General features: G+C 40.4%; 1 protein-coding gene across 1 annotated transcript in view; it reads right to left on the reverse strand.

Moving 5' to 3' along the window:
* Positions 1-2,027: 2,027 nt before the first annotated feature.
* The window catches only part of LOC307201599 (vomeronasal type-2 receptor 26-like), a gene marked incomplete at both ends in the record, with an annotated part of 71,067 nt that continues 47,834 nt past the window's right edge, over positions 2,028-25,260 (reverse strand). Inside the window, 4 exons of the mRNA XM_079950879.1 lie at positions 2,028-2,929; positions 4,397-4,523; positions 4,851-5,078; positions 5,751-6,605. Coding sequence (XP_079807005.1) covers positions 2,028-2,929; positions 4,397-4,523; positions 4,851-5,078; positions 5,751-6,605 — 2,112 coding nt within the window. The remainder of the gene's footprint in view (positions 2,930-4,396; positions 4,524-4,850; positions 5,079-5,750; positions 6,606-25,260) is intronic.

Here is a 25,260-nt window from a genome sequence, read left to right on the forward strand (position 1 = left end):
TGGAAACACGCTGAAACAACAATACGATAGAGCTCTGTCAATGCCTAGATCCAGTTCTGAACAACACAAGGCTCTAATATCTCTTTTCAGATGTTCACTGTTGATCTCTTGATATCTTTTGCATAAGACAATGCAAACCAATAATTTTGATAATGATAGGGAAGAAAATTGTTTTCCCAGTGTCCTGCTGGCTTCTGAAATTACATCATGCATGAACAAAATGCTACAACTCCCTCCCTCAATAGTCTACATCCCCCCTCTGCCCTGTTTGCATGATGGTCAATAGTTGGTGGGACTCAGTTGACAGGACCAGGCTCCCTGTGTCCAGAACTTGACTTTAGTTCACCCACAGTTCATTCACATTTCACATAACTTGAAGGATGGTTAAATCTCTTTAAAGAGATTGCGCCTAATTACTGAATGTCCCTTTTATTGTTATTGCTATTATTTTTTCTTATTATTAAAATATTTATGCAGTATTATTTATATGCATTACAAAATATTAGTATGGGGAACCTAAGTCTCCTCACATTTAATGAATTTATCCAACCCTATGTACTTGTTCTTTATTTGTCCTTCTGTTACAATTGCACTTTTGAATTTGTTTGGACCTTCTCTGACTTTGTGTTTACAGTCCTTATCCAAACTCTGTGGAGAAGTGATGTGAGTTGTGTTCTGTTTTAGACATGTCTGCATTTACTGCAGGGGTGTGGGGCCTTCTTCAGCCAGATGGCCACACTCCCATCTGGGCAATCTTTTGGGAGTCAGAGGCCAAAGAGAGCACAGCAATAGGCTGGTTTTTATATACATTCACACACCCCTCTTGACCCTCCATCAAGGTAAACAAGAGGCATTATCAGGCTTCAGAGACACATTCAAGCCAGGCAAAAACAAAAAATAAGGATGTGTGAGGAGTGTGGCCTTAGAAGCAAGACTAGATCCTCTGACCTAGAATTGGGGACAGGTTGAGGGCATGGAATTGATTTTACAGCTCCAATGATACAGCATGGGGAATTAGATAAAAGTAATGCCTCATATTAAGATAGAATACATGTGCTGGTTTCTTCTGAAACTGATAGACTGCCCAGAGAGACTTGTTTCACTGTGATAGTAACATCTTCACTTCATTAACAGTTGTAGGGGAAGGAGAAGAGGTACAATGTTCCTCTCCCATTTGGGAAAGAACTCCTCCATGCTACCTCATGCTGTTGTGGGCCCAGGCACAATGGAGCCAGTGGCAGAGGGGGTGCACATACAACACAAGATGAAATATGGCCACAACTTTATTGATTACAGATGTCGGAAGGTTTAATGTAGGCATTGGAGGTATATCCTGAAATCAATGAGCCAAATTGCTGGTTGCTGGTTAGATGATGGGGTTCAGCAAGATTAATTGTCACCCTTTGAATTGCACTGCATCTGGGTAACCTACCAAGATCACCATGAGGGGATACTAAGTCCTGTCAGCCCTTGAGCTGAGTATCTGCACATATAGCTAAAAAATCAAGTAGCAATCAGCTGGGGAGGAGGGGGCTTGTCTAGCAGAATGTAGGTGGGCATACACACTGGGTGAAATGTGTGTGTCTCAGCTCTACTTGCAAGAATTCTCTGAGACATGTTTACTTGAACATACACCTATGCAAAATTTCTCAGTATATCTCTGCCATATCAACATAGGAGCAGAATGAAGTGGGCATAATAAATTCAGTCTCACAGTTCTTCAACTAGGCCCAACACAATGATGTAGCATAAAGAGGAATGGTGCAACCCAGAAAAAACAGAATATGAGGATATAATAAAGATAACCTTTACCAAAAAATATAGGTGATAGACATAGATAGCTGATAGAATGACAGACATATAGATGATAGATGATGATAGATGATAGATGATAGATGATATAGATGATAGATGATAGATAGATAGATATAGATAGATATAGATAGATATAGATAGATATAGATAGATATAGATAGATATAGATGATAGATAGATTTGGAGCAGAATGAAGGCATAGATATATGCTTTCATCTTATTTTCCTTATTAATTGCTCCTTGTTGTTTAGCTCAGGTCTCAAAATAATGACATAACATTTAGGAGAAAAAATGCAACACAGTAACCCAGAACTGGAAGACAAGATGGAGAAGATTTCCACAGCTACCATGTATTTTCCTTTGGTGCTCAGGTAGGTTGGAACAAAGGATAACCATACACTGCAAAACACCAACATGCTGAAAGTGATAAATTTAGCCTCGTTGAAACTGTCAGGTAACTTTCTGGCCAGGAAAGCCATAATAAAGCTAATAAGGGCTAGGAAACCCATATAGCCCAAGACACAATAAAACATGGTAGCTGAACCTTCATTACATTCTAGTATGATTTCTTCCTTTGCTGAGTGCATGTCTTTGTCTGGGAAAGGAGGGGAAGTACTTAACCAAAGAGTACATATGGCAACTTGAAGAAAGGAGCAGGAAAGGATGATAGAATTTGTCAATCTTTTCCCTATCCATTTTCTCATTTTTGAACCTGGCTTGGTTGCCATAAATGCCATAACCACGGTGATGGTTTTTGCCAAAATGCTGGAAAGAGCCACAGAGAATATGAAAGCAAACACTGTTTGTCTGAGAAGGCAGATCACATTTCCAGGCTTCCCAATAAAGAGGAAGGAGCTGAGGAAGCAAAGGAGGAGGGAGATGAGCAGGATGTAGGTGAGGTTCCGGTTGTTGGCTTTAACTATTGGGGTCTCTTTGTGCTTCATAAAAATTCCAAGAACTAAAGCTGTGATCAAGGAAAAAGCAATAGTCAAGATTGCTAAGATGATCCCTAAATCCTCTTTGTAAGAGAGGAAACTTAGAACTTTAACAATGCATTTAGTTTGGCCCTTGTTTGGATGTTGGTCTTCTGGACATTTGGTACAGGCATCCATATCTGAAAAAAGTGAAGAGTGTTGAAGAAGTTGACCAATTTCTTTCCAAAGCAGTCAGTTCTGAGAGCAAGTGATAGTTCTCCATTTGTGTTATTATAGTCATTTGAATCACTCTAGGAGAAAGGACTTCCATATTTCCACAGGATGACAAGGTGGTCATAGGAGATAGTGGGATAAATCATCATTTTAAACACGGTGCGGTACTTTGTAGTTTTAACAATATGCTTGCTAAAACTCCTATCTGTAGTTTTAACAAGCATATTTTTGTTGGTGGCAGTCTGCCCCCATAAACACTCTAGCCTCAACATTTTACAACACCTGTAGCATCTACTGAACTTCTGTTAGCCCCACATAGAGCACATTGGAATAGCTAGATATTGAGGTTGCTAGTGCATAAATAATTGTGGTCCTATTATTCCTATCCAAGAAAATTGATAAAATATCAGATGCAAATTTTCAAGCTTCCAGAGTTGGACGCAGGAGCACCCCTAAATGACAAACCTATTATTTCAGAGTGAGCCATCCAGAATACAGAATAGACCAATCTCCCATATATGGGAATCACCTACATACAATGCTTTGTTCTTCCCAGGATTCAATCTCACTTTATGGACTGTCATCACTTTGCCAAGGAAATAGTTCAGATCATAAACAGCTTATCCTGAATTAGACTTTATGGAGAAATACAGCTGTGTGTCATTAGCATATTGATGACACTTTGCCCAAACTCCTTGGATTTGGAAGGTTTCGATAACAGGTACGGGTGGCACTCGTACCTGTGGTACGAAAAGGTGAAAGTTCATAGAGGCTTTCTAAATAATATTTTTAGGGGACCACTATTCCAAGTATGGGAAAGAAATAAAAATATATTGGAAAGGAAGACACCTTGGTGGATTTCACCAATAGAGGTGTTAACTATAAAAAAAATAAACACGGGACATAACTCTTTAGGTAGGTTAGAGATACTCCTCCATCTGCCCCACCACACCGTCTTCACCATCTTCCCAAGATGATAATATTCATGTCCAGAAAGTAGTCATTATAGGGTCTAAGGTGGGCTTCGACAGAAATGGATGCATCACCATAAGTTTAAGGTCAATTGGAACAATTCCATCACACAGAGACTTGTTCACACCACCTGAGATCCATCTAGTCAACCCTCTGTCTAATTGTCCTTCATCAGCTAGGAAGGACACATATCAAGTGGGCAAGCTGCTCATCACATCATTGCAAAGGTTCACATCATCAGGCCACATACACTGAAATACTCATCCAATATTTAATCCTATGGGTTGCGACAACAATGTATTTTTAAAATGTATTATTACATTTATATACTCCCTTTCAACCTATAAAATTTGTATTGCCAACTACTTTTAAAAGTATTCAGGGCATATGCATTCTCCAAATATAACCATTATGTTGTGCTATGAAAATGTTTTGGTATCACTATACATTGTGCCTCTTACCCTTCTTGACAGAGATCATCCCTTCTGGACACTGAATACAATCATAGCAACAAAATTTCTCTCCCTCTTTCTTTTTCCTGCTATAGCCAGGGCAACAGTTGTCATTGCACACAGAAACAGGCAGCACCTAAGTGGAATCATAAATGAAAGATGAGCAATAAGAGATTAGCTTTCCTCATTCATCAGTCAACTACCATCTGATTTGAATCATGTGATAGGGGAATGAGGACAAAGCATTTGGCACAACTTTGTATCACTCTTCCCACTGCTTGGGAGATAAATGTGTGCAGTGGAGAGCCATCTGTATGAATGTCTACCTGCATCAGCCATGACTGCTCTGTGCATGTTCCAGAATTCAACATGAATAGAGAAGGCTGTCCACTACAGCAAATTAGTCCCCTGGTGTTTTCTAGGAACTACAGTATAAACTCAAGTATTTGCTGGTAAATTTCACCTGATTAAAACTTGGATGCCATTCAATTTGGTCATCATGAATGGTTAATTCCTTGCCAAAAGGAGCCTGAGGTTCCAGTCTTCCAACTTTTACTCTAACAACAGATCCATTGGAGAACATCAACCAGTTTGTAACATCAAAACCTGCAACTATTTCTCGATTACTGTCAAAGCGCACAATGTCTCCAGCACTGTTATTAAATAAGATGTTCTTAAGAAAATTATGGATCTATGTTAAAAGAGGAACAAAAGATGGAGTTAATTTTGAAATTATTTCAGGGAGCTTCACAAAGGTATGTCATATCTGAACGGTAGATGTAATGATTTGCTCCCTCTGTCTGCCATGTCCATCCATTTGATTCCAGGGATGGCCATTGGTTTTAAAACACTAGAGTCTTAAAGGTAAAGGTAAAGGTACCCCTGCCCGTACGGGCCAGTCTTGACAGACTCTGGGGTTGTGCGCCCATCTCACTTAAGAGGCCAGGGGCCAGCGCTGTCCAGAGACACTTCCGGGTCACGTGGCCAGCGTGACATCGCTGCTCTGGCCAGAGCCAGAGCCGCACACGGAAACGCCGTTTACCTTCCCGCTGGTAAGCGGTCCCTATTTATCTACTTGCACCCGGAGGTGCTTTCGAACTGCTAGGTTGGCAGGCGCTGGGACCGAGCAGCGGGAGCGCACCCCGCCGCAGGGATTCGAACCGCCGACCTTTCGATCGGCAAGCCCTAGGCGCTGAGGCTTTAACCCACAGCGCCACCTGCGTCCCTACTAGAGTCTTACCTCTAACCAAAACGAAATCTGCATGCATTTTAATGTAACTGATTTATGCAAACTTACACTTCCTTCTCCCTCTGGTTCCAAAGCTAGGCTACTTTTTAAACAAAAGTATTGATGTGTATTTACCTGCCACAGTTGCATGTTCTGAAATTTCCATCTCTCTCCCAATCTTCTGTGTTTGGAGTTCAGTTTGTATATGGCCTGCAAAGCATGTGCCACAGCATAGACAGCATTGTAGACATTGTAGCTGTGGCCAGTCATGTGCATTTCAAACAGAATCCCAGGAAGGCTCTCCAGTGTCTCCTCTCCAGTACAGGTTTTCTTCTCCTCTTCCTCCTGCTCCTTAGAGGCTTTGAATGAACAAGTAAATGCCTGTTCCCAGAAGTCCTTTATAAAACCATCTTTTTTGGCCCAGAAAGGTTTTAACATCTGAATGAACTTTTGGAATCCTAATAGCTTATTTGCATGAACTGTAAAGGATATGGAACCATGGAAAGTCTGTATTTCCCAATTCTTCTGAACAGACAGTGATGCAAAATCCCAGTGGGATGTAATAATCCATACTTTACCCAGAGGTGGATATTCCATTAAGGGTGCTACAAGTAGCATTAATCTCAAAACCTGAAAGGACGGAGGCTCGCCATAAATAAAAAAAACTCTGGGGTTTTGCTCAAAGACAATTGCATAATTTACTGAATGCTGTAAACCATAGTCCACCATCTCATCCACATAATTCCATTTTGGTATTCTTACTATGAATGCATAACAGATGCCATTCTGGGAAAGCATTGGCACAATTGCCTGTAAAAACCTGTCTCCTTTGTCATCATCCACAGCCACGAGCCCAATCCATGTCCATCCAAAATGCTGAAGTAACCGTGCAACTCCTATATGCTGGTAGGTTTCATCTGGGACCATCTGGTACAAAAATGGAAATAGAAGTTTTGTACCTTGTTGTGGCAAAAATGATCCATAGGTCAGCTGAAATCAAATGCATAAGCGTTTTTTTAAAGGATGACAAGATCATTCTTAATTATTGAATCACAGAGGTGCAGGAGTTATTTGGGTCATGTGAGAAGGACCACACTCTCTCCACTTAGCCTATTCTGGTACACACTAAATCTACAAAGTTCTTTCAAACTTCCCTTAAATGGGTTATTATCCATTTTAGATTCATTACCCTTCTCTGAACCCATTTCCTGAAATAAAGATTCTGTACCAGAGAGGTGAAATCTCCATATCCCCATGCACACAGCTTACTTGTGGAGTCTTTCGGGTTGCTGAAATGATGGCAATATTGGCAGAGATTTCAGAGATGCACCCTCCAATGAGAGCTATCAGATTGTTCTGATTGTCACAAATGAAGTTGGGGACAAACCTATGTTGTGTGGAGTGAAGGTTCAAGGTAGCTTTATACGTCATTCTTGCAGTGTAGTAACTATTGAGGATGTGGAATCCTAGCGATATATTTGATAAGATGTTGGGATTCTCATTGATCTCTTTGACAGCAAATGCTAAGGCCAGTATATGCTGGTAGTTCTTTGGCACAGATCTGTAATAAGAGTAACAGCTGTTTAATAAATTTACAATGTGGTTGTTGTTTTTTTGTATTCTTCGTCCTTGCTCATCTGCAGGCACCCAAGTCACTTTTGTGACACTAGAAAGTAAATAAAAAACAGCATTCCTTAATAATTATGGTCTGCACATATTAAAAATTGGGTGAGAGATAAATAATATTGCCTTACATGGGTTCGTTAATCAAGATCTGTGTGGGCTGTTCCATGAAACTGAGATGGTTATAGAGGAAGACAACTTGAGAAACAATGACACCAATGATAAGGTTTCCTGGCTGGTAAAATTCATGAGGAATAGGGACAGGATCATCCAATATGCTGCAATTAATAGAATGTGTTTTACATACAGAATGACACAGCAGTGCAAGCAGCAACATGATCACTAGCATGATCCTGGTGAGAAAATTTTGCCTCCAAACATAAATTCCCATGCTTCCACATGCAGCATTGGATGTGACTGTTAGTAGTTTTGCTACATCCTTGAATGCTGAATGATATTGTTGCTAAACAGGTTTACCACATGTCTAGTTAGGGAATCAGTGCTCTGAGATCCTGGTTGTAGGTTTAGAAATATAATCTTATCTGTCTGTGTCTCCAAACACTGCATTTCTTGTATATCCTCATTTCATTGTGTAAAGAGGAGTGTTTAAAATCAACATACAGATATCTTTATGTATCATGAGCAAAGAAACCAAAACTGTAACTTTAACCCTCAATCTGTATTTCAAAGGAATGGAATGTACATGTTATTACTTCCAAAGCACAGCCTATGCCTAGATCAAATTTAGAGTAACACAAGGGTTTTATAGTTCTCTTCAAATGCTGACTATTGATCTTGCTTACAGGCTCTGGAATCTCCAGTGGGCCAGAGGATAGAAAGCAGTAATTTTCTGAATGATAGGAATGATTATTATTTCACCAATGTGCTGTTGGCCTTTGAGGTTGCATCATTCTTGACTAGGAAGTTATTTTTTTTCTCAACTTTGCAGCTATACTTCTTTGAGAGATTATATGTAGCACATAGCTGAGTAAGCGCAGGACTACAATTCAGTTCCCTTGTGATTCCTATTTCACATAATGTGAATGGACTCTCCTTCCTTGGACTCTCCTGCAAGCTGATCTATGTAGGCACCCAATCTGAGAGCAATTATATCCACAAGAAATGGACATAAAGCAAGCTAGTGTAAATTAAGCTGGTGTAAAGTTATACCAGCTTAATTTATACTAGTAGTAGCACTGCTGCTGCTACCTAAGCATGGTAGAGCGAAAGCAAGCCTTTCAAACTGTGTTTTGTGCTGAATTCCCAAGTCATGTGACAGAGCTGAGTCATCATAGGATCCTGCCTATGTCCCCACTTTCTCCTTCTACCCCCGTCCTGTCCTCAGCATGCCCCACCTTTGGACTTAAAGAAGCTTCTAAGTCAGCTGAGCCCCCATGAACAAGTTGTGATGGTGTATCTTTAGCTGAGCTGCGGCTGGGGACTTATCACTGCTTTAGCCTGATTGAGCTAGAAATCAGTTGACCTTGCTGGCAATATGCCACATGCTAAGCTGCTTATCCTAGTGGAGATTGTCCACCTAATATGTATTTTATGATGTGACTGACAGTGTTTCTCCAAAGAAAAAGAATTCCACACACTCCATTTTAATGGAGTTGAATTGTGCATTTATAGTTATTTTTAAGCCTCTGTCTCAAACACAAGTGTGCTTTATGGTTTTTTATATACTTTAAAAGTATTGATTTGTTATTACCTGCCATGATTGCACGTTTGGAAATGTCAGTTTGCCCCTTTCTTCCAATCCTCTGTATTTGGAGTTGGATTTGTATATGGCCTGCAAAGCATGTGCCACAGCATAGACAGCATTGTAGACATTGTAGCTGTGGCCAATCATGTCCATTTCAAACAGAATTCCAGGAAGGCTCTCCAGCTTCTCTTTGCCAGTGCAGGTTTCATTTTCATTTTCCTCCTCTGATTCACCGACATTTTAAATAAACAGTTGAATACCTGTTTCCAGAACTCCTGGATAAAACCATCTCCTTTGGCCCAAAAAGGGCTCAGCATCTGAATGAACCTTTGGAATCCTAATGGCTGATTTGAGTGAACTGTGAGGGATATGGAACCATGAAATGTTTGTATCTCCCAATTCTTCTGTATAGATAGTGATGCAAAGTCCCAGTGGGATGTAACTATTCATACTTTCCCCAGAGGTGGAAATCCTAGTATGGGTGCTACTAATAGCAACATTCTCAAAACCTGAAAGCATGGAGGTTCTCCCTAAATAAAGAACACAGTTGGGTTTTCTTCAAAGACCATTGCATAGGTTCCTAAATGCTGTAAAACAAAGTCTATCATCTCATCCACATAATTCCATTTTGGTATTCTTACTATGTAGGCATAACAGATGCCATTCTGAGAAAGCATTGGCACCATTGTCTGTAAACACCTGTCCCCTTTGTCATCATCCACAGCCCAAAGCCCAACCCATGTCCATCCAAAATGCTGAAGTAATCGCACAGTCCCTGTGTGCTGGTGGGCTTCATTTGTGACCATCTGATATAAAAATGGGAATAGCTTTTTGACACCTTTTAGTGGTAGAAATGACCCAGAGGTCAGCTGAAATAAAATGCATGAGTATTGTTCAGATGGATTATAAGAGTTAGACATCATAGTTACATAATAGAAAGCGGTCCTGTAGTCCATCACATTCAACATCCTGTGAAAATTCAGATAATGCATAAGGACAAACAAAAGACAACCAATTACACCCTAAGCTACCCCCAACCTCTCTCACCACCAAGGAAATACAACAAGTGAACAGTAAGAGAACCCAGACAAGTAAAGCTGACACAACCCCCCCACTACTAAGTAGAAGAATAGAAGCATAACCACCCGACCCCACCCCACTCTTTCCCCTTTTTATTTCCTAATTGTTTAAATCAATTCATGAACCAATAACTTATACATTGACCGCTAATAATGAACCATATGTTGTAGATACCTTTCCACATTTATTATGCTATTTTTGTGATATACAAATGACATGAGAAAACTTGGTATACTTATTTGTATAACATTATTCTTGTTTATAAAACCCAAAAAGGGAAAAAAAGGAAAACAACAAAAGCAAATGCATAAGGACTTGAGAAGCTTGGATCATGAGCCAAACTGAGCCACTTGTCTCATGGCAGCAGATTAGGAAGGGTGCTGCCATAAACACGCTCCACTCTGTTGGAGAAAGGCCTTCCAAATTGCTTCATAGTTCCAGTTGGAACATAGTTCCACTTCCACTCCCTGTTTCAGAACCCGTACAAGAAATGTCTGAGTTGTGTGTTTGGGGACCTTGCAAACAAATGCAACTAGGAGACTCCTGTATGGTTCTTGACCATCTTTAAGGCTTTGAGACTCAATGAAGGTGGATTTTCTCCACCTCTTTGTTTCAGCCATCGATAAATATTTTGAGGAGCAATAGCTTCAAAACAAAGCTCTGAAGCATCCCACTTAAAATACCCCCAAACCTTGATGAGAAGCTGTTGAGTTCAGTTTTCCTACAAGCTCCACATCCACCTGATTATATAACCGTCTAGCCCACATTTCTCTCATTCAGTAATTAAACTATCATGGTGAACACTGTCAGAGAACTTGCTGAAACCAAGATGCTGTACCACAGTTGTGAAACCTCCACACCCTCATGCATACAGCTTACCTATGGAGTCTTTTGGGTTGCTGAAACAATGGCCCTATTTGCAGAGATTTCAGAGATGCATCCCCCAATGAGAGCTATCAGATTGTTTTGCTTGTCACATTTGAAGTTTGGGACAAACCTATGTTCTGTGGAGAGCAGGCTCAGGGTGGCCTTATAGGTCATCCTTGCAGTGTAGTAGCTATTGAGGATATGAAACCCCAGAGAGATATTTGATAAGATGTTGGGATTCTCATTTATCTCTTTTACAGCAAATGCTAAGGCCAGGATGTGCTGGTAGTTCTTTGGCACTGAACTGTAAGAACAGTAGCAACTGTTTAATAAAACAACTGCCAGAATAAAATATATCTACAGGTTTCCAAGATTGAACTGCAGTTTATAACTGCCCAATATTATATACTGAAGTACAAAAATATGCAGGTGGCGCTGTGGGTTAAACCACAGAGACTAGGACTTGCTGATCAGAAGGTCGGCGGTTCGAATCCCTGCCACGGGGTGAGCTCCCGTGGCTTGGTCCCAGCTCCTGCCAACCTAGCAGTTCTAAAGCACGTCCAAGTGCAAGTAGATAAATAGGTACCGCTCCAGCGGGAAGGTAAACGGCGTTTCCGTGCGCTGCTCTGGTTCGCCAGAAGCGGCTTAGTCATGCTGGCCACATGACCTGGAAGCTGTATGCTGGCTCCCTTGGCCAATAAAGCGAGATGAGCGTCGCAACCCCAGAGTGGGTCACGACTCGACCTAATGGTCAGGGGTCCCTTTACCTTTTTTCAAAAACGAGGCCCCCTCCAATGTGCTAATGAGATAAATGTGCCTACAGTTCTATGACTTTTTAAATGCTTAATAAAGTTTGTCCTTCAGTTTTGGAATCCACTCTTTGGTCAGTTGCTTAACCATGCAAAATGAACACGGCCATCCTTGTTACTCATCTGCACATTTTCAAGTTGTAGGTGTATTTTACAACCATACATGGAAATAAAATGAAAACAACATTAGATTCAGATATACTCACTATGAGTTGAAAAACTAAATGTTTCAAATGTTCTGAGATCATTTTATTGGAGTTACCCCCTTTGGATATGAAAACAATAACAGAAACAGCAAGACCCAATCAGAAGTGTGTCCTATTCAAGCTATGGTGTGCTTCCTATTGTTTAAGAACCAATCAAAAGAATATAGATATGGATATAGATGATATAGATATAGGTACTGTGATAGTTTTCCATTAGCAGTTTAACTAAGCAAGCAGAAGGACACACATTTTTATTTCACTAACTCATTTTTATCATTGAGAATCTCGGTTTCAACAGGTTCTATGAAATACAAAATAAACAAATAGATGGAGTAGCTCAAGTAACTTATAATGGACCATGGATATTCTCTGAAGTTTGAAACACATTAATGCAAATGAAGAGCATCTGCCATAAGTTATACAAGATAATATATTGCAGGTGGGAAATACAATGAAAGCCCCCCCCCCCGAACCGTTAGGCTGTTTCATTGTACCTGAGAATCACTAACTACCTTTCTTTAAGGAAAAAAAGAAAAAGGCAACGATCGTATTTATTCTGCACATGTTTAATTTTTAATATCTGCTGTATAGTTCAGTCAGGTAGAACATGAGACTCTTAATCCCAGGGTCATGGGTTCAAGCTCACATTGGGCAGAAGATGCCTGCATTGCAAGGGGTTGGACTAGATGGCCCTCATGGTCCCTTCCAACTCTACAGTTCTATTATTCTAAATTAAAAAGTATGAACAACAAATAGGGACAAGTTTTTGTTTGTAAATATATACCCATCTACACATAGTCCTGTGAGAGGGTCAGATTTGCTTTCTGGCTCCATTGTCTCCTGTATATCGAATCAATAAGCCTATGTTTGTCCCTGGCTGGATCTAAACACATCAAAGAAGCATTGGAAAGTAAAACATGGAAAACAGGTGGAGAAAAATGGGACTCCATGTCACCATCTTGTGGCACAAAGACTCTCCTCCCTGAAAGAGAGGGGAGTGGTTGTGGGCGGGAGCCCGAGCACCACCCAGCAGGGGGTATTTGCCCCCTGCCTCCAGCTCACCTGGCTGGCGCTCACGCCCCCCCCCCGTGGCCATCCAACCAGGTGCCATGGAGGGGGCGTGTCCAGCAGCCTTTTGCTGCAGCGCCAGCCTATATTGTACATACAATGCATATAAATCGCTTTTTCATTACTAATCTAACTGAGTCCCCTGTATAATGTGAGGGAGTCAGCTCTCCAAATTATATGTGTTAAAACAATAGGAATAAGAAAGATGTTTATTTCTCTAAAATATAATAATATGAAACACAACGTTAAAAATTCCTGTCGTCTGAAAGGGCAAGCGAGGGGCAGAGATCAAGGCCAAGGATGAGAGACAACAAAATGTGGAAAGAACAACAACGTGTGTTGTCACTCTTTGTGGGAAGGAAGTGCATTCTTGAACTCTTCCAAGGAGTGCAACAAATCTATTCTTAAAAAGAATAGGACTTTTAGCAGTTTGGAAATAACTTTAAAATATGGGATGAACAAATGGCTAAAAAGAAGATAAATGCTCATTGTCAGATAACCACTCATCAAGCAAATCAGAAAAAAAATGCTCAATAAATAGATTGCACCAGTAGCAAAACAAAAATGCATGTGATCCATTCATTTCTATAAGTTATCTGGAGGAAACACGCTAGTAGTTTATTATGCCCAACAAGATAACGTAGAAGGCAACGTACACACATATTAAAAAGCCAAGTGCCACTTTTCTTATCTCAAAAGCTCAATGAAGCACAGCATTCATTAAAGATATGTTCTGAATAATTATAATTCATATATACAATAATTCAAATTGTGTGGTAAATATTGATTCCTTACATAGGTTCGTCAATCATTATCTGGGTAGGCTGCTCCATGAAAGAGAGGATGTTATAGAGAAAGAAGACCTAAGAAACAATCTCACCAATGACAATGTCTCCTGGCTGGTAAAATTCATGGGGAATAGGTAGGGGATCATCATGTATACTGCAGTTAATAGAATGCATCTTGCATACTGTATGACACAGTAATATAAGCAGCAACATCACCACCAGCAAGATCCTGTTGGTAAAACGTCCCTTCAAAAACTGTGTTCCCATGATTCCAATTGCAGTATTCAGTCTGGCTGTTTTCAGCTTTCCTACAGCCTTCAGTGAATGGTGGATGATATTTGTTGCTACACAGATTTACAGCATGGCAGTTTAGGGAATCTGTGTGCCAGTATCCTGCTACTTTATTTCATTTTGTCTCAAGCCAGTAATTTCCCTTTAACATTGTGTCTTCTTTATCTCTTCCATTTATCCTCTAAGGATGAGTGAAGATTTTTTGTTTTTTATCTATAAACAACTTCCTACTTTTCTCTGCAGGAACAGGGATACTCACGGTATACTTCTTTTTGTTAAAGATCATGGTGGAATCATCTGGTGGACACACACCCCAACATTTAAAGAGAAAGTGGTTATGCAAAAGAAGGAATATACCATACATATCCCTAGATCAACTTCTGAATGACACAAGAGTTTTATAGGTTTGTCTTTTAAGAAAATAGGCTTATTGTTGATTTTTCGTATAGGCTCTGGGTGTCCATGGTGACAGAAGACAGAGAACAGTAATTATGACAATAATAGGAATGATTATAATTTCTTAAGTGTATTTTTGGCCTTTGAAGTGGCATTATTTAATACAAAGCTCCAAGGATGTCATCCCCCCCCCCCGAATTTTGCAACTATTTTTTCTCATGTGAGAAATATTAATTAGTCAGTGGCACTTAGCCTGATGGTTCCAGGATGCCTCTGCCCAGAATTAGAGTTATGTTCACCCACATATAATTAATATTCAGTATAATGTGAATGCCCTGGTTCAGAGTCTCACGCTGGGGCATTTGAGATTTAATTTCATCAAAATGGAAGTTACATCTTGTTCAACAAATCACTTTCCAGTATTATTTTTTATTAATAATAAGTATACTAAAACTGAAAGATGCAATATTATCAATGTGGTTTTCTATGTGGGAAGGGAGTGGTTGAAATGAACTTTGCATCAGTCCCTATGTCTTGTTAAGATCACCTTCTCCTAAATTTTAGGCAAATAGAAGACTTCCCACTCAGCATGTTTTGGTCTTGTTAAGATGGTTCACTTTCCAGAGAGCTTTAGTTTCCCCCCTTTCATCTGATACAACCAACTTTTTTGTCAAAATACTGAACAATGTATGGAATGGAATGATGACCTGGGCAGTTGACACAGTTGCTTCTGAGCACCCTCTCCTGGAGCTAATAAAGGTCTATGCTATATCCTGGAGAAGAGAGCAATGAAACAGGCTGGGAGACATTTGGAGCATATGTGGAGAAAGAATCCCAAAGAATTCATCAGAATTCAATGGTAAAAGTGGTAAAAGTGAATAATTTTGTTTTCTCTGCCTCTATTGCATCGTACGTATACTATCCAATGGATTTTTTTTGGATGGTTTGAAATCTATTACATGCTGGTGCAAGGAGGGAGGGGTTGAACCTCTTGGGAGCTGGCTGTTACATATCTGTCAGGCTATAGCTTTGTGTTTTCTTCATGGTTGTTTTTCTGCTACTCTAATCATGAAAAGCACCCCCCAAAAAAAATCTACACAAAGTTTCAAGCAGCTTCTACAGAAGAGACACAGTATAGTGTCATGATTCTGATATATCATGCCTACTCTCCTATGCTTCCTTTTCCACAATTATGTAGGGTCTTTGTTGAACTTGGGTTTCAACCGATGCCCTCAATGTACTTAGAAGGGAAATACCTTGGAATAGTTCATAGGGCATGGAAATGCATTTATGGATGTAATCAGGTTGAGGATAAAATAAACTATTTGTTGATTTGTCCAGATAAGATTTTTAATCCTCTATTCTTTACTGTTCCTCACATTGAACCCCCAGTGATTGTAATTTAAAACTTTTATGCTGTAAACTTTTATGTTGTAGATTTCTTTAGAATTTATAGATTCATATTGCATGGGTTTAGTGTAATGCCTTGCCTTTGCCATCTGTTACTCATTGTGAAGGCATTGGGCTATATACAATAAATTGAATTTCATATGCAACTGCATATACAACATTGCATGTATTGTAGCTATGCCTATGCATGTTTATTTCAAGCAGAATTCCAGGAAGGCTCTCCAGCTTCTCCTCCCTAGTACAGGTTTTCTCTACTTCCTTAAATAGGTTTAGGAAACAGTTGGCTGCTTGTTATTAGAGGTCCTGAATAAAACCACGTTCTTCTGCATGGGAAGGGTTCCTCATCTAAATGAATTTTTGGAAGCTGTAATGGTTCTAGGGATTGCTTGTGCGTAAGCCGGTGCAAACACCTGGCTGGGTTGCCTGAGTGAACCTTTTCTGTCCGGACAGTCATTCACCCATGGCTGTCTCAATAGCTGGCAGAATCCGTCAGTGGGCATTTCTTAAACTTCTTCCAGCAAAGAAGCTCTTTGACGCCTAGTCTCCTCCTACTCTCTCTGCGTGAAAGCCTTCTGCGCAAGGAGGGCGTAGGCAGCGGAGGACCTCTACTCTCCCTGCTGGTCCCCAGCAAGGAGTCATGGGACCGCCTCACCGCTTCCCCCATCTGCCCCCCTTCTCCACTGGTGCTATGCTGATTCTCTTCCCCAGAAGATGGGCTGCCTCTCCCAATCCCGGGACGCTCTCTGGAATCCCTCTGGATTTTGCTCTCTCCCTCCGGCACTGATGGCAGTTCCCTGACAGAAGCCAACTTGAAGTGTGATTCATCCATCTTAGTTGAAGTTGCAAGGATTTCCTTAATATTTCCTTAATCAAGCCTAAATGCCTTAATTCTCTCTCTCTTCAAATAATTTTTATTGATTTTTTTTTCTCATAACGATTATTCAATATCATCATTTAACATCCATTTTCTAGTTTCCCCCCTCCCTGTTGACTTCCCCCAACTTCCATTTCTGGTTTGTTACACCAAATGTTACATTCTGCTGTTTATACATAATGTTCCGTTATCACTAATTATATTTATGTTCTCTGTAAATAAAGTTGTAAATGTTTATTTAAATCCTGTCAACAAGTCGATGCTTTTTTGTTTTATTTCTGCAAGTATGTTGTAAAGGGTTCTCATTCTTTTCCAAAGTCACTATTGTAGTTTTCACTCAGTTAGTCCATTAGTTTTGCAAATTCTGCATAGTTCATCAATTTTTCTTGCCATTTTTCTTGCCAGATGGTAATTCTCCAGTCTTCCAATTTTGTGGTATTAGGATTCTTGCTGCTGTAATAGCGTACATGAATAATGTCTAATTTTTCTTTGTCATAAATGCCTTAATTCTCTAAGCTACAATTTTCTCATATATGATTCATTTGGTTTTCCTTATTAGTTGCTCCCTCTTATTCAGTTCAGGCCTCAGTACAATGATATAGCATTTAGGGAAAAAGATGCAACCCAGTAAGCCAGCATTGGATGATAAGATGGAGAAGATCTCCACAGCCACCATGTATTTTCCTTTGGTGCTCAAGTAGGTTGGAACAAAAGTCAGCCAAACACTGCAAAACACCAACATGCTGAAAGTGATAAATTTGGCCTCATTGAAACTGTCTGGCAACTTCCTGGCTAGGAAAGCCAAAATGAAGCTTACAATGGCCAAGGAACCCATATAGCCTATGACACAGTAGAACATGGTAGCTGAACCCTCATTACATTCCAGTAGCATTTGTCCTGTCACTGAGTGCATGTCCATATCTGGGAATGGAGGGAAAGTACCTAACCAAAGAGAACAAATGCCAGCTTGAAGAAAGGAGCCGGAGAGGACAATGGAATTTGCCATTCTCTTCCCCACCCATTTTCTGATTTTGGATCCTGGCTGGTTTGCCATGAATGCCAGAACCACGGTGATGGTTTTTGCCAAAGTGCTGGAAAGGGCAACAGAGAACATGATGCCAAAGGCTGTTTGTCGGAGAAGGCAGATGACCTTTCCAGGCTGTCCAATGAAGAGTAAGGAGCAGAGGAAGCAAAGAAAGAGAGAGATGAGAAGGATGTAGGTGAGGGTCCTGTTGTTAGCTTTGACTATGGGAGTGTCCTTGTGCTTCATGAAAATTCCAAGTATGAAAGTTGTGATAAAGGAGAAGGAAATGGCTAAGATAGCTAAAGTAATCCCTAATGTTTCTTTGTAAGAGAGGTAGCTTACAGCTTTGGGGATGCATTGAGTTTGGTCCATATTGGGATACTGGTCTTCTGGACATTTGACACAGGCATCCATATCTGAAAATAGTAAAGAGCTTCTTTAAATACTTCTAGAAGTTGTTCATCACCTATCTGAAGGGGCAATCAGTGAGAATGAGGATAATTTCAAAATCCTTGATTATAATTTCATCTCAAGCAAAGAATACTCTATGAAACTTCTCAACCATCTAGGCTATGCTGTGAGAATAATAATACTCACTTATCTGATTCATAGGGATAATTTACGTGAATCACTTTAAAGACCCAAGAAGCAATTTTCATATGACATTTTTCATTATTGTTGTTTTTCTTTTTATTGTGTTAATAATCTGTTGCTATTTTGGGTACTGTTATTCTTATAGGGTATGGTCTGAGGGTACAATTCACAGCCATCCTGTTAAAGTAACTGATGACTGATTCAACTTTCTCACTGAATAGTAGACTGTTTGGAATCTCTGTACATTGCCTTGAGTTCTCTTCTAATTACAGAAGACAGTCAGGATACAATGAGAAAGAAATAGGATTGGAACAGGAATGTGCCAAACTCAGATTACAAAAGATCCCAGTGGTGGCCCATGGCCTTTTGCCACCTAAGGCAAAATAGGAGAGAGTCTCCCCGACCACACCATCATTCCACACCTCTGCTGCAATGTCCCCTCTCATGGAACCTGGCATGAGCCAGGGCATTCTACAAGGAATACTGCTCATCTTCTTCACACCAGGGTAGGGAAGATGAGCAGAAACACTGTATGTAGGAATACCCCACTCTCGCCAGCATAAGGGGGGAATTCCACCAGCAGCAGAAGCAGTGTGGCAAGCTAATTTGATCTGGATGGATCATGATGTCAATCAAAACATGTAGGCTATTTTCTGGCTATTCAAAAACAGTTCTATCTCCTAACTGTAAAATTGCAAAAGTCAACTTTTAGAGCCGCATGTTCACATTCGCTGAGAAAATATCAGAGAGCAATACTAAATGGTTTCCATGGCTGGGCCAGGAGGAGGAGTGGGGATGGGATGCATGAGATGGTTCCTGTTCTGGGTGGGGCTGCACTCCCTTTGAAGGAATGGTTCACATCTTGGGGGAACTTCAGGTTCCTTTGTTGTTGCTTGAGGCTCAGAGGGGTTCAGTGGCTTGGAGTGCCTTCCATCAGCTTTGGCTGGTGAACCAGCTGCACCCTTATCTGGACTGGGATAGCGCAACAATTTGACTCATGAAAAACTTATCATGGGAAGCACTTCTGCAAGCACTGTGTCTTTCATGGTATAAGTTAATATGAAAACACGAAGAGCTTCTGGGCAGCTGTGCGCTAACTCCTACATCATAATGCTCTCTACTTTTCACAGTTTGGCCACTGGTGGGGGTCTCCTAATCTATCCATACATTAAGATTTGTTGGAATTCCATTTTTAGGGATATGATTAGCTGGGACCCAGGAGATGGTCTCAGCAGTGATGGAACTCCCTGGCAAATAGGGCCGATTTTGACTCCTTAAATTTTGATAGGCATTTGCACTATCACATTTCTCTTGTTCTTTTATGGTACTTTACATTTGTGCTCATTGATTAATTTTATTTTTACATTTATATGCTCCCTTTCACCCAAGGAGCTGTAAAAGCTACAATAAACTGTGAGGAGATATACCCCCTGCCCCCCAACAAATATAATATGAATTTTGTTATATATTCTTACATTCATATCTGTCAGAGCTGCCTCTAGGTCCCAGCTCACAGAGGACCAACGCTAGGCTGTCGTTATGTACAAAAGTCTTTATTGAGGTTCAGTTTCCATTTCAAAGCCGCAGCGCGCAGCTCTACGTCTTAAAGCCTAGACTGGCGAAGTACCGTCTGAGTCTCCTCCCCTATGACACCAGTTTAAGATCCTAGCCCTGCTCCACCTTTTACGCTGCTCTCTCCTCCTCTGGGTCCTCCTGCCCGCTGGGGCATTGCCCTTTCTGGACTCTTCCGACGCTGAGTCGCTTAGCTCCTCCCCCTCCCTCCGGCAGGCTTTAGGACCCGGTTCCCAATCTTCATTCTCTGCTGTCCCGCGCTCCTGTACATTTGAACTTGCCTCTCGCGCCAACCCAGTGACCTTCCTCCTGACCGTTACACTACTTCTGTCACTGCTTCCCTCTTCCGGGATACTGGCCGGATCTGACCTCCCCTCCGTTGTCTGACTCTCCGATGGGGGTGTGGTCAGCCCTGCCTCATCTTCTCTCCCTGGTGGGGAATGCACTGGCCCCGATCCTTGGGACTCTTCCCCCCCACTCTGCTCTGGTGGGGAAGCTGGTCCTGATTTCCAACTACTGCTCTGGGAGTCCCTGCTGCCCCCTTGCTCCTGGGCCGTTCCCCTTGGGAACCCCCTACCCTTGGCCACTGGTGCCCCCTTCTGTGAATCTTCCGATTCGCTGGAGAGGCTCATGGAATCCCTCGGTCCACTGTCCTCTTCTCCTACGCTCCCCTCGGATTCTTCCCCTTCGCTCTCCATCTCCTCTCTTCCCTGTGCCTCTGCTCCTGAACCCCTGACAATATCCCATTTTTCTTCCACTGTGGAATACAAGGTTGTATATGTAGGGTCCCCAGTCTGTCTCCCATCCATTTACTGCTCAGACCGAGAACTGCTTAGCTTCATCAAAGTAACGGCTATATGTGCCTTAAGTGTCAAGGCATCCTTCCATGTGATGTATTTTACATTATATCCCCTACCTTTCTGGTTAGAGATCATCCCTTCTGCACACGGAGCACAATCATAGCAGCAAAATTTTTCTCCCTCCTTCTTTTTCCTGCTGTAGCCAGGTTGGCAGTTGTCATTGCACAAAGAAATAGGCAACACCTATACATAGTAATAACATGGAGATTAGCAATATCTTTTACTCATCCATCGTTCACTTCCCATCTGATTTGAATCATGTGAGGGGCAGAGTGAGGAATTATGAATACCAGAATCCTCTTCCAGCTTGAAATGACATGGGAGAGGAGAAGATTACTGAATTCCTTGGCTGACAGATCCTTTGCATTCTCCTTCTTCCTCTCCAGCTTCCAAAGAATTCTCTTAATATGGTATTCTACATTTATTTCACAAATATGTACATTATATACAGTTTTGGATTGATATTTTCCCCATTTACATCCTCAAGTGTTCACTGCTTTATATACTTAAAAGTTAGCTAACCTGTCTTACCTGGTTAAAAATTGGATGCCATAGAATTTGGTCATCATTTATTCTTAACTCTTTTCCTAAAGGAGCCTGAGAATCCAGTCTTCCAACTTTTGCTCTAACCAGTGAGCCATTGGGAAAAATCAACCAGTTTGTTACATCAAAAGAAGCAACTAATTCTCCATTGTCATCAAAGTGCACAGAATCTCCCACACTGTTATTGAACGCAATGTGCCTTAGAAACGAATGTACCTTTCAAAGAGAATATATGCAGAGATGTCACTAGGTCTTGAAATTCATCCTGTGTGCATTACTATTTTTTCAACAGTAAGTCGTTCTCATTAAATAACTCTATATTAGGGCAATTATATGTGGCAGTGCTTATTCGAAACAAAACAAAACGGGAGCCAAACAAAATGTTGCTAGAAATGAATTATGCAAATTTACAGCTCCTTTTACTCTGGACCAAAAGGTGAATAGTAATTACCTTCCATGATTGCATGTATGGAAATCCCAGTTTCGCCCCTTCTATAATCCTTCTGCTCTTGGAGCTGCTTTTCTTTATCGCATGCAAAGCATGTGCCACAATGTAGATGGCATTGTAAACATTGTAGCTGTGGCCAGTCATGTCCATTTCAAACAAAATTCCAGGAAGGCCCTCCAGCTTCTCGTCCCCAGTGCAAGCTTTGTTGTTTTCCTCCTCTTGCTGTCCTTTAGAGATTTTGAATGAGCAGCTGAAGGCCTGCTCCCAGAAGAACTGGATAAAACCATCACCTTTTGCCCACAATGGCCTTAACTTGTGAATGAAATTGTGGAAACCTAATAACCGACTTGAGTGAACTGTGAAGGATAAAGAACCATGAAAGGCTTGCATATCCCAATCTTTCTGTACAGAGTGTGATGCAAAATCCCAGTGGGACGTAATAATCCATACTTTATTCAGAGGTGGCAATGAGAAGAAAGGTGCATAAAATAGCACCATTCTCAAAACCTGAAAGGATGGAGGCTCCCCATAAATAAAGAATACACTGGGATTTCCCGTATTGGAGTTTCCCTGAAAGATATGTGCATAGCTTTCAAAACGCTGCAAAGCAAATTCTATCATCTCATCTACATAATTCCATTTGGGTATTCTTATGACAAAGGCATAACAGATACCATGAATAGAAAGCAATGGCATCATTGTCTGTAAAAATCTGTCTCCTCGATCATCATCTACAGCCCAAAGCCCAATCCAAGTCCATCTGAAATGCTGAAGTAACCGTACAACACCCAAGTGCTGGTAGGCTTCATTGGGGACCATCTGGTATAGAAATGGGAATAAACTTTGGGCACCTTGTAGTGGCAAAAAGGATCCATATGTCAGCTGAAATGAAAATTACAAGAAGAGAAGAGAATTTTAAACCATACCCTTGTAGGATGTCCTGTATGTCTCCTTGAAGGCCCACTGTGAGGATCTCCCCAGTAATTGGTTTCACCATGACCTAACCTGAATCACTTGTCTCAGGCAACATGTCTCTTCTTCTAAATATTTCTTTTTTAAAAAATAATATTTTATTAAGTTTTACAAAAGAAAAACAATACAAGAGAAAACCAATACATATCAAACATACAACAAACATCAAAACACCAACAAATGCCAAGAATTAAAACACAACAAAAGAGAAAAAAATAACAGAAGTGAAAAAATTAGAAAATTAACGTAAAAAAAAGAACAAAAAAGAAAAAAACACCTCTTTTCAGATTCTTATTCTTCATAAACTTATTTTCCTGACTTCAACCCACCTCCCTTTCTTGTATTCCACTTTAAAATTAGTTAGCAAATTCATTCTTATTAATTTTATCCTTAAGAAATTTCCCTTACATATTGTACTATCCAAATTTTTATCCCATATCTATCCCTTCTTTCATACTCTTCTTTACCTTATTTACTAGAACCCCTTCATTTCATTTCAATGTCATCAACATTCAAAAATTTTGCAGTGTTTTTGTAAGTAGATTTTAAACTTCTTCCAATCTTCTTCCACCCGCTCTTCTCCTTGATCTCGTATTCTGCCGGTCATTTCTGCCATTTCCATGTAGTCCATTACTTGCATCTGCCATTCTTCCAAGGTGGGTAGATCTTGTGTGTCTTCCAATGCTTTGCAATAAGTATTCTTGCTGCTGCTGTGGCGTACATAAAAAAAGTCCTATCCTTCTTTGGCACCAATTGGCCAACCATGCCCAGGAGAAAGGCCTCTGGTTTCTTCAAGAAGGTATATTTAAATACCTTTTTCATTTCATTATAGATCATCTCCCAGAAAGCCTTAATCCTTGGGCACATCCACCAAAGGTGAAAGAATGTACCTTCAGTTTCTTTACATTTCCAGCATTTATTATCGGGCAAATGATAAATTTTAGCAAGCTTGACTGGGGTCATGTACCATCTGTACATCATTTTCATAATATTCTCTCTTAAGGCATTACATGCTGTAAATTTCATACCTGTGGTCCACAACTGCTCCCAATGTCTGTGTTCTCAAGAAGTAGCCATTCCTTCAACCAGCAAAAAGCTGCTGATTTATAATACATCTTAAGGTCCGGCAGGGCAAAACCCCCTCTATCTTTCACATCCGTAAGTATCTTAAATTTTATTCTGGGCTTTTTGCCCTGCCAGACAAATCTAGAGATGTCCTTTTAAATATTTCTTCTAAATATTTCATTAACTGCTGCATGCCTGTCCAACTTCTTCCATGCCAAATGAACTTCATCTGTACGTCACAGAGCACTCTTTGGTTAGAATGGTGCCCTGAAAAGGGCATGGAACACTGCTGCCATGCTCCTAGAGCTCTCACATCAATTATCACTCCTGCTAGCTTAAGTTGTAATAGCAGACTAAACAACAGTGACCCAGAATGAAGCTGGCAACATTGGGAGAGACATTAGGCTTCCACAAAGTGTGTGGTCTTCAGGAGGCCAATTTTCACATTACATAGCAAAATGTCACCAAACATGGACATGGGATTGACGAACTCTAATGAGATTTAGAGTAGTTTCTCTGTAGTACTGGGAATAAGTAGGGAAAGAAGAGAAATAAAATTCAGTTCGCATTTAAGCAAGGACCCACATAATGCTTATTTTCCAAAGAACCTGAGAACAAAAAACAAATTTTTCAAATTTGCCATTCTTTTATTTTAGCAATGAAATTGTTCAGGTGAGTGATATGTGCTAAAATGCATATGCAAAGGTACAGTATGCACTAAAATGCATACACTAGTGAAAATTACATAATATGCATTATAGAAGAGAATGTTTTGCAAAAAAAAGTTTACATTAGGAACATTGCAACCAAGCATGTGTATTAGGAGAAGTCCACAGGAAAATGCTCACAGGAAATTTATTGAAAGGGTTGCTGAAATCAAGATAGTGTACAACAGTTGTGAGAGCTCCATACACACATGAACACTGTTTACCTGTGGAGTCTTGTGGGTTGCTGAAACAATGGCCATATTTGCAGAGATTTCAGAGATGCACCCTCCAATGAGAGCTATCAGATTGTTCTGGTTGTCACACTTGAAGTTAGGGACAAACCTATGTCGTGTTGACAGAAGGCTTAAGATAGCTTTAAAGGTCATCCTTGCAGTGTAGTAGCTATTGAGGATGTGGAGTCCCAGAGATATATTTGGTAAGATGTTGGGATTCTCATTGATCTCTTTGACAGCAAATGCAAAGGCCAGGATATGCTGGTAGTTCTTAGGCACTGAACTGTAATCAGAGTTGAAGTCTGTTTAATAAAATAAGTACTGTAGTGACAATAAGACAGCATTTCAACACATCACCATCAGTTAACTAAGTGTGTAAGACTGAGGGGTAGTTTAGATTAAATTATACAATATAATATTAAATGCACAACTATAAGCATCATATGTTCTATCACAAATGGTATATCAAATGTTCAATATGAATAAATTACTCTCTGCACATATTGTACT

This window comes from Podarcis cretensis (assembly GCF_951804945.1).
Source record: "Podarcis cretensis genome assembly, chromosome: 13".
Classification (NCBI taxonomy): Eukaryota; Metazoa; Chordata; class Lepidosauria; order Squamata; family Lacertidae; genus Podarcis; species Podarcis cretensis.